Raw genomic sequence first — 11211 nt, forward strand, 5'->3', positions numbered from 1 at the left:
GTGTGCAGAGCAAGAAAAAGAGACAATGCATGGGTATTAAGACAGGACTCTGAAAGTATACATATATCATTTTGATATATTGGGTAAAATGCATAAATGAGGGCATGTTCTAAGAAATTTTTGGAAAAATTTTTATTACATTAAATCTATAAGTTTTTAGGAGCTATTAATGAATTTTTTGGTTAGTAAAAAACAATTTTTTAGACCTACAAATCTAACCTAAAGTTACTGATTTTGTTAGTATTAAAAGATATAAGTTCAGCTGCAACCAAGTTAAATTTATGCCAGAGATTCAAGACTAGTCGAGTATTTAAAGACCAATTAATAAAATATATCATATCAACAGGCTAGAGAAGGAAAATAAAATGATCCTATGAATAGATGCAGAAAAAGCATTTGGCAAAATTCAACCACCTATTTGTAAAAAAAAAAAATCTCAGTAAACTAGATATAGAAGAGAACTTCCTCACTAGATAAAGAATATCTATACAAAACCCACAGCTAAATACTTCATGTTGAAAACTAGAAACATTCTTGCTAAGATGAAGAACAAGGCAAGGAGTCCACCACTCCTTTTTAGCATCATACTGTAAATCCTACCTAATGGCAATAAGACAAGAAATAAAAGGTACAGATTGGGAAGGAAGGAATAAAATTCTTTGTTTCAGATGAAATGATCGTCTATGTAGAAAATTCAAAGGAATCACAAAACAAAAATAAAAACCCTTCTAGAATAATAATTACAGCAAGGTTACGGGATAGAAGGTTAGTATACAGAAGATAGCCTGACCAGACAGTGCTGCAGTGGATAGAGCGGACTAGGATGCAGAGGACCCAGGTTTGAGACCCTGAGGTCGCCAGCTTGAGCACAAGTTCATCTGGATTGAGCAAAGTTCACCAGCTTGGGCCCAAGGTCACTGGCTTGAGCAAGGGGTTACTCAGTCTGCTGTAGTTCTACAGTCAAGGCACATACGAAAAAGCAATCAGTGAACAACTAAGGTGCCACAGTGAAGAATTCATGCTTCTCATCTCTCCCCCTTTCTGTCTGTCCCTATCTATCCCTCTCTCTGATTCTCTCTGTCTCTGTAAAAAAAAAAAAAAAAAAAAAAAAAATATATATATATATATATATATATATATATATGATAATTGCCTTTCTATATACTAGTAATGAACAAGTGAAATTAAAAACAATACCACTTACCAATACTAGCTCCCAAAATGAAATAGGTATAACTCTAACAATATAAGTACAGAGTTTATATGAGGAAAACTACAAAATTGATGAAAGAAGTCAACTAAAACATTGAGAGATATTCCATGTCCATGGATAGGAAGACTCAGTACTGTCAAGATGTCACTTTTTCTCAACTTGATCTGTAGATTCAACAGAATCTCAATCAAAATCCCAGCAAGTTATTTTTTGTATTTCAACAATCTGATTCTAAGGTTTATATTATGAGGCAGAAGACCCAGAAAATCCAACACAATATTAATGGAGAAGTACAAGTCAGAGGACTGAGACTATTTCACTATCTAACTTGAAAACTTACTATAAAGCTATAGTAATCAAGTCAGTGTCAGTGTGGAACTGGTAGAATAATAGAGAAATAGATCAAAAGAACAGAATAGAGAGCCCAAAAATATACCCACACAAATATAGTAAACTGATCTTTGACAAAGAAACAAAGGCAATACCATGGAGAAAAGTCTTTTCAACAAATGGTTGTTGGAACAATTGGACATTGATGTGCAAAATAAAAAAGAAGAAGCTTAGACACAGACCTTACAAGCTTTAAAATATTAACTCAAAATGGATCATAGATTTAAATGTAAAACACAAAACTAAACACCTATAAGATAACATGGGAGAAAAATCTAGATTACTGTTGGTTTGGCAATAACTCTTTTTTTAACTTACTAATTTGAGAGAGAGAGGAAGGAAGAGAGAGAAAAAACATCACCTTGGTGTATTGGGATGATGCTCTAACCAACAGAGCTATCCAGCCAGGGCTGGCAATTACTTTTTAGATATAACACCAAAAGCACAAATCATGAAAGAAATCATTGATAAGCTAGACTTCATTAAAATTTAAAACTATGCTCTGAAAGACATTGTCAAGAGAATAAGAAGACGGGCCATAGACTGAGAGAAAACATTTGCAAAACACATATCTAATAAAGTAGTATTCTCCAAAATATACAAAGAACTCTAAAACTCAACAATAAAACAACCAAATTAATAAAAGGGCCAAAGACCTGAATAGACACCTCACCAAAGAAGATATACAGATAGTAAGTAAACATATGGACAGATGCTCCACATTGTATATTATCAGGGAAATACAAATTAATTTTTTTTAATTTATTTATTCATTTTTAGAGAGGAGAGAGACAGAGGAGAGAGAGACAGAGAGAGAGAAGGGGGGAGGAGCTGGAAGCATCAACTCCCATATGTGCCTTGACCAGGCAAGCCCAGGGTTTCGAACCGGCGACCTCAGCATTTCCAGGTCGACGCTTTATCCACTGCGCCACCATAGGTCAGGCCAAATTAAAACAAGATACTGCTACACACCTATTAGAATGACCAAATTCCAGAACACTGTCAACACCAAGTGCTGGCATGGATATGGAGCAACAGGATCTCTCATTCATAGCTGGTGGGAATGCAAAGTGGTACAACCATTCTGGGAAATAGTTTTGCAGTTTTTAAAAAAACTAAACATACCCTTACTATAAGATTCATCAATCATATTCCTTGGTATTTACCTAAATGAGTTGAAATCTTATATCCATACAAAAACCTGCACATAAATGTTTGTAGCAGCTTTATTTATAATTGCCAAAACCTGTAAGCAACCAAGATGGCTTCAATGGGTGAATAAATAGAGTATATCCAGACAGTGGAATATTCAGTGCTAAAAAGAAATGACCTATCAAACCATAAAAACCCATAAAGAAACCTTAAATTCATATTACTAAATAAAGAAGCCAATCTGGAAAGGCTGCATACTATACAAGTCCACCTATTTGACATTCTGGAAAAGGCAGAACTATGGAGGCAGTAATGAAAAATCAGTGGTTGTCCGGTATGGTGGCAGGGAGGGATGAATAGGTGGAGCACAGAGGCATTTTAGAGCAGTAAAAACTGTTCTGTATGATACTATAATGGTGGGACCTATCATTATAAATTTGTCAAAACTCTTGGAATAGATAATACCGAGAGTAAACTATGTACACTATGGGTTTTGAGTGATAATGATGTGTCAGTATCAGTTCTTCCATCATAATGAATATATTTGGGTGGGATGTTGGTAGTGGGTAAGGATGTGTATGTGTAAGGGCAGGAGCTATATGAGAACTCTCTGCTCAGTCTTGCTGTGCATCTAAAATTGCTCTAAAAATACAGCATTTAGAAGTGAAAATAATTTAATCCGTACTTTTAATAAACTGTAGGCTCATAGTGATCTTCCTGGTTATGGCCTTAATCTCTTTTTAAAAGAATATTGACTAATATTGGCACAGTATAATACTATTACTAAAAGATATTTTTTCATGAATAATTTTAATGTAAAGTCATATGACCCAGATGAATGGGGGAACATTCTTTTTACAAAAGAACTTGTTACAAGAGTCTAGTTTTGTAAGCAAACCTTTCTACTTAGTATTGTTATGTGTTGTCATATCTACATGTTAGGTAGGAAAAAAAAACAGCTAAACCAGAACTGAGCAGTTCTGTTTAACTGTATACTACTTTGCATATTGTTACTAAGTGATTCACCTATAAATCAGGTTAAGTCTGACTGAATCCAAAATACAGCATATTGGTGACAAAACTCAGGTAAGAGAATCTTCCCCAGAGTTGCCCTTGGGGAGAATAAGAACATGATTTATAAGAAAATCCCTAGGCACAGCTGATAAATGATGAATATTGTCAGCTAGCTGATTATTTTATATCTCAAACTATCAATTATGCTGCATGTTAAAAGATACAGATTTTGCCAACAATTAAGTTGTCTGGAGTAGTGGAAAGGGTTTTGATTCGAAAGTTAGGAGACCTAGGTTGAGAGCCCTGCTCTGCAACCAGCTCTGCAACCTTAGCCACGTTACAGCCCATGAGGGATAGGACACGAGGATTTCCAAGGTTCCTTCCAATGCTAACATTTCATAATTCTATTACGTGTGTGATTGTAGGTTTTTGTTTTTCACATCGTAGATGGTTGTAATGTCTCTGAAAGTTGAATCTTTTATGCTCAGCAGAGCATCCAAAAACTATGTGGGGTTTTATGATTGAGGCCCCATTTATTTCCCAGAAGAGCTCTAGGACAGAAACCTGAGACTTCCCAGATGGGTGCGTTTGTCAGCTGTGCATGTGTCTGGAACTGCCAAACCCAGCACTGGCAATCTGTGTAGCTTTCCTTTAGAAACTTGTACTCAGTTCCTACAAACATTTCCAGCCTCCACTAGACTTCCTACCTTGATCTTCTTTCTTACTGCATTTTTTCATTCTGTTGCTCTGTTGTGTTATAGTTAAATTTTCTCCTTTGAATAAAAGATGATCATATTTAAATGCTACTACATTAATTAGTAACTCTTCGAAAATGCTCAGTAGAAATGCTTTGCATCAGTGTGTCTCCAGAGACACCAGCCTCTTTTTCCAAGACTAATGCAAAGTCTTGTTAAAGCCTAGAAACTTAAAAAAAAATTTTTTTCCATTGATTTGAGAGACAGAGGAAGGGAGAGAGAGAAAGAGCAAGGGAGAGAGAGAGAGAAGCATCAACTCATCATTCCACTTAGTTCCATTTTTAGATATGTACTCATTGCTTTTCGCACGTGCCCTGACTGGGATTGAATCCACGACCTTGGTTGGCATGCTGCATGATGCTCTGCCCACTAAGCAACCCAGCCAGGGCCAAGCCTAGAAACTTTTAATTACCTGTGGCGTATACAAATTACTCAGATTCCATCTGAGTCAAAGTTTAAGATAGCATTAAAAATTATCCATCGGAATAAAGCCATACCCAAATCATTTTTGTGTGTAATTGGCTTTGATGACAACAGTGTCTTATGTTTTGGTGCCCTGTTGTATCACTACTGGCTGGCCAGCCATAGGCAATACTCAGGCTCTGTGTTGTCAGGTATGTAGAAATATGGGCTCCGTACCCACGGGCCGCCGTTTTGTAGTTTCTGCCGTACATGTTCTCTATCTACCCTCTAAAATCTCTGACTTGGGAATTTTGTAACTCTTTTCTCTCAGCAACTTTTTCTTTTTGACATAATTTTGGCTAGTTTTTTTATTGATTGATTAATTTTTAGAGAAGAGGGAGGGAGGGAGGGAGGGAGGGAGAGAGAGAGAGAGAGAGAGAGAGAGAGAGAGAGAGAGAGAGAGAGAGAGAGGAACATCGATCTGTTCCTGTTCCTGTCTGTGCCCTGACCAGGAATCGAACCAGCAACCTCTGGGTGTTGGGACAATGCTCCAACCAACCGAGCTATCCAGCCAAGGTAATTTTGGGTAGTTTTTAATCTTCCAGAGATTTTTGTTTTATGTTAGTTATTTCAGGCCATTTGATCAATAATTTGGAATATTTCATTTCCTATTTCTTTGTTTTGATTTTTTCTTTGGCCCTATCACACTTATCACGTTCCCCAACTCTCCCCCCACCCCAATTGGGAAGAGTTTTTCTTGACATTTACTCTTTTTCTAGCCTGTTTCACCGTGACTTATTATAACCCTTCCCACCCCTCTTCCCCATCCACCATCCCCTACTACCCTTTTTGTTTCCATAGTCATTTGTCTCTCAGTATCTAGACTAGATAGAATGGGCTTTTTCACAAGAACTGCAATACACTTTATTGCACTTGAATTCTGGTGCTTAGAGGCCGCTCCACTCGTTCTACAGTGCAGCCTGCAGAGTTCTGCTCTGCTCGGGCAGAGAAACAAGTGATAATGTTATTTAATCCTGCCCATAAGCATTAGGGCTGCTTTGGGGGGAAAGAAGCACTAGGGGCGTGGGCTGACTCTTTTTCTTTACATAGGCCAAGCATACAGAACAATCTCTCCTAAAAATATTGAAAAATCGCACCCCGAGAAATGAACAGAAAGCCATAGTTCCTTCTTTTCCGGAGACCTACAATTAGATTTCAGGTTGCTTTTCCTTTTTCATTTTAGGTCTGTTCTTCATCTCAACAAATATATTATGTATACATCAATGTTTGACTTTCCAGTGTTAGGGAAAATATAAGCCAGGTTTTCTGTAAGGTGCAATTTAGAAAGGACGCTGCACAGGTTTTCTTCTGTTAATAAAGAGGAAAAGATCGAATGCCTATTCTTTTCACTTAATCCTCACAATCTCTACTGAGTAGTTAATATCTCAGTTGGTCATCAGAAAAAGCTGAAGCTCAGAGAGATTACAGAACTTGTTTGTCCAAAGACCAGCTAGGAAGGAGCAAGTCCAAGACTGAAACTTAAGCGTGTAGAACTGAAAGAAAAATGCTCTTTTCCTACAACATTACCCTGCTCCCAGTTAACTGTTTCAACTGCAATATATCTGTAAAGTCTGTTGTGGTTTCATTGTTATAGTTAAAGGCAAAAAGTAATGGTGGTTTAATAGATTAGATGGATGCAGACCATTGAGATAACGTGTTGGTGTGGGACCTCTTGGGGTATACTACTTTACCCTTCTGTTCCATTTAAAAAAAAAAAAAAAAACTTAAATACAGGCACACTTCACACAATATAAAGTTCTGTGTAAGGAAAAATATGTAAATCGACGATACTTTAAATGTGTTAGGAGATTTACATTTAAAGGATTCGTAGTGAATTTTTAAATGTTAACAATTCCTTATTTTTATTTTTGGACTTGCCTCTGGCATGTCAGGTGTTTTGTTTTGTTTTTTGTGTATGTGTGTGGCAGAGACAGGCGAGTAAGAGAGAGGGACAGATAGGGACAGACAGACAGGAAAGGATAGAGATGAGAAGCATCAATTCTCAGTTCTGGCTCCTTAGTTGTTCATTGATTGCTTTCTCATATGTGCCTTGACTGGGGGGCTACAGCAAACCGAGTAACCCCTTGCTCGAGCCAGCAACCTTGCACTCAAGCTGGTGAGCCTTGCTCAAACCAGATGAGCCCGTGCTCAAGCTGGCGACTTCGGGGTCTCAAACCTGCTTCATCCACAGTCCACATCCAAGCCCGATTTTCTATCCACTGCGCCACCACCTGGTCAGGCTGGTATTGTTACTTTTTAAAGATTTTCTTTATTGATTTTTAGAGAGAGGAGAAAGAAAAAGTGGGGGAAGAGAGGGAAGCATCAACTCATAGCTGTTGCTTCTCATATGTGTCTTGACTAGGTAAGCCCAGGGTTTTGAACCAGCAACCTCAGTGTTCCAGGTTGACACTTTATCCACTGTGCCTCCACAGGTCAGGCCTGGCATATCAAGTATTATTTTAAAAAGTTAGCCCTGGCTGGGTAACTTAGTTGGTTAGAGCATCGTCCTGATATCCCAAGGTTGTGGGTTTGGTCCTCTGTCAGGGCACATCCAAGAAACAACCAATGAATGCATAAATAAGTGGAACAACAAATCGATGTGTGTGTGTCTCTCTCTCAAAAAAATCAATAAATAAAAAAGAAAAAGGCTGTGCCTGTGAAGTTGCATGATCAATAACTGCTTTGTAATTTCTCCAACATGCATTTAAATATTGTGATATTTCAGTGTTCCCCAAACTTCAGTTATTTGCATATACCTTCCCAGTCTTTATTATCTATGTCCCATCTGTATTGTTATTTACTTATTATTGTTCCTCAAATCAATACTTTTTACTCAAGTAGATTTTATTTTTAAAGCAAACTTTGTATCATACTATAAATGTGAACTCGGTGGAATTCACAATAAATAGAAATTAAAAGTAAAATATTATTAACTTCTAACTCGTTAGTATTGCTTGTTGAAGCCTTTCAGCTGAGGAGGATTAGAAAGCACTCTAGCAGTGTAGGAGACACACTCTCACCAGACTAAAGCTGTATCTTTGTAATCCTTGAAATTAGGAGAGTTGAAAGACAATAACTTTCTCACAAGATGAGTCAGTGTTATTTAATGATATTTTTGTGTGTCATCAAAAAATCCTCTCTCTTACTACCCACAGAATATTGTAACCCTAGCTAGTTTTCAGAATGAGTTCAGAAACTATACATGAAAGCAGAAAAGTCTTTAAAACATGGCGCTCTGAGAAAATCAGTGATATCTGCTCTCCTTTGATTTGGCCAGATTAATAAACTTGGTTATGTTTCCAGGTTAACAAGAAAATGATGGACAATAGAAGGTACACTAATCTGCCAGAAAAACTGCCTGTCTTCTCTGATTCTGCCCACTTGCCACTGACCAGGTCCTTCTATCTGGACCCCATGGTCACTTTCCACTTGTACCCTGAGGCCCCCCTGCCATCCCCTCACTCTGAAGACCTGCCGTTGCTGCCCTTTTCCAGTGAGTCTCTGATCATGGAAAGTTACAGCGAACCCTGCCCCTTCTTCCCAGTGCCTTATCCAAATTACAGAAGGTGTGAATACTCCTACGGTCCTGCCTTTATCCGGAAAAGGAATGAACGGGAAAGGCAGCGGGTGAAATGTGTCAACGAAGGCTATGCCCAGCTCCAACATCATCTGCCAGAGGAGTACTTGGAGAAACGACTCAGCAAAGTGGAAACCCTCAGAGCTGCAATCAAGTACATTAATTACCTGCAGTCTCTTCTCTACCCTGATAAGGCTGAGACCAAGAACAATCCTGGGAAAGGTTCCGCCATAATAGCCATTGCCAGTGGCCACACTGACCCGATTTTTAGAATCATTTGACTCAGTGTTCCCAAGTAGAATTAAATAATATCATCAAATGGGGTCTCTTATAGCATGATGCGATAGTTTTTCCTAAATGTAATTTCTGCGTGGGCAGATGCTAACCTATGCTGGATATTTCTTACCTGGATTTCAGATGTATAAGACATTATCTTCTGTAGATTGAGAAGATGCTTCTTAAGCTTTGGTGATTTCTTTCAAGAACTTTAGGGGAGCAGGAGTTCCAGGATCCTCTATGCCTCTCACCTTGCCCTTCTCACACCCTTCACCAGAGTCTCAGCTGTGAGAAACTCTCACAAAAGGATTGTGCAGTATGACTAATGATTACTGAATGCTTGTAATGTACTTTGCAGATGTCTCATGCTAAGCAAACACAATGAACCATCCTTGATTTGTCAAAATCTGGTGTTTTTTATTATTTGGGGTTGACAAATCTATGCCTGACCCATGTCATGATGGAAAAGTGTCTCAGAGCTGAGGCAAAAGCAGTTAATAAAACCTTGTTGTCATCTGAAATTATTTCAGTCACCTTTCCCCTGTATACACTAGCCTGCCTTAGGCAGCTTAGTGTAGCAGTGAAGAGGGCAAGCTCTGGAATCGAACTGCCTCAGTTTAAACTGTGACTCTGCTGCTTCCTCCATGTCTCAGTTCTTCACCGACAGAGAAGTATAAGAACAGCAACTACCTTGTATGTTTATTATGAGGATAAACAAATTAACAGTGCCTGGCACGTAATAAGTATTTCTAAACCTTTATTATCATTATCATTACCATTATTATTATCCTTCTCTTGTTTTGTCCATAGCATCACCATTCTCCAGATTCTCTAAACCAGAAAACGTGCCGCTGCCTTCAAAATGTCTATTTCTGTTCCCACGACTAGGTCCAGCTCTTCCTTCTCTCTTATTTCCCAGGTCCCTCTGTCATCAGGCTCAGTCAGAACTTCCAGGACACTCTCATCTCCACTCTCATTTCTCAGTGAAGTCTTCACCCAGCCATTACTTGTTTCTTTCTTTTTTTTTTTTTTTTTTGTATACATATTTCCATGTAGTTTCTTCCTGCTACCGTCACATGCCATATTGCACACCTCTCTGTGTCTTCTTCAGTAGACCGCAAGCTCCTTGAGCATAGGGACCAGTCTTATTCATCCTGGCTCTTAGCACCCAGCAAAGAGCCTCGAGTCAGGTAGGTATTGTCAGCAAATACTGGGTGCTACCGTTTTCCTACTCCAATCCTGTCCCGTGTCTGGGTGTCTGTTAACCGCCTCTTCCCTGGCCTCCCAGCTCTGTTCTCACGGGATCCACCCTCACTCTGAGGTTCTTTCTTAAAGCACTGCATGCCACTTTGTTGGTCAAACCCATGACAATTACCTTTGATACCACATTATTTACATTTTATCTGCTTGGTTTTTTCAAAGCTCCCACCAATCAGGCTCCTTCCCAAATACCACACCTTGATTTTCCCATGAAATCCATTCCTCCCAAAAAGAATAGTAGTCCTGCAAATGCATCCTTTTCTCTTAGCTCTTGCTTCCTACCTAAACTAAAATACTCTCCTTGTCCCTCCACCATTGAAATCCTACCTGTCTTTTTTTTTATTTTTTTATTTTTTATTTTTTTCTTATTGAAGCTGGAAACGGAGAGAGACAGTCAGACAGACTCCCGCATGCGCCCGACCGGGATCCACCCGGCACGCCCATCAGGGGCGACTCTCTGCCCACCAGGGGGCGATGCTCTGCCCCTCTGGGGTGTTGCTCTGCCGCGACCAGAGCCACTCTAGCGCCTGGGGTAGAGGCCAAGGAGCCATCCCCAGCGCCTGGGCCATCTTTGCTCCAATGGAGCCTTGGCTGCGGGAGGGGAAGAGAGAGACAGAGAGGAAGGAGGGGGTGGGGGTGGAGAAGCAAATGGGCGCTTCTCCTATGTGCCCTGGTCGGGAATCGAACCCGGGTCCCCTGCACTCCAGGCTGACTCTCTACCGCTGAGCCAACCGGCCAGGGCCTAAATCCTACCTGTCTTATTCTCTTATTCAGCAATCCTTCTCTCACTGACAGAGACCTCATTGGTTTTCCTTGGACTCTAACTTTGTGCAGCAAAAAACTCAGCCTGTAGGCATGCAGTCCTGGGCAACAGTCATTCTGACTACAAAGCTATGCTCTGTGAGAGCAGTCATCAGGTAAGATGCTTTGGGTTGTAAGTAAGAGAAAACCCAATCCAAACTAGTATAATCAATAAAGGCTCACCTCACTGAAACATCAAGCAGCAGGGCTGCCTTCCAGCAGGGCTCAACACTGTTACCAAGAACCTGTTTCCTTTAGATCTGTATCTTCCTCTGGGAATTATTTTAGTGTCTCAAAATGGCTCTCAGAAG

At 39.5% G+C, this 11211-nt stretch overlaps 1 protein-coding gene across 1 annotated transcript; it reads left to right on the forward strand.

Moving 5' to 3' along the window:
• Positions 1-8301: 8301 nt before the first annotated feature.
• Positions 8302-9383, forward strand: ASCL3 (achaete-scute family bHLH transcription factor 3). Its single transcript, XM_066366088.1, has one exon. The coding sequence runs from the start codon at positions 8302-8304 to the stop codon at positions 8842-8844; it is 543 nt and encodes a 180-aa protein (XP_066222185.1). The 3' UTR covers positions 8845-9383.
• The last annotated feature ends 1828 nt before the right edge of the window (positions 9384-11211 follow it).

Source organism: Saccopteryx leptura, chromosome 1 (genome assembly GCF_036850995.1).
Source record: "Saccopteryx leptura isolate mSacLep1 chromosome 1, mSacLep1_pri_phased_curated, whole genome shotgun sequence".
In the NCBI taxonomy this organism is placed as follows: domain Eukaryota; kingdom Metazoa; phylum Chordata; class Mammalia; order Chiroptera; family Emballonuridae; genus Saccopteryx; species Saccopteryx leptura.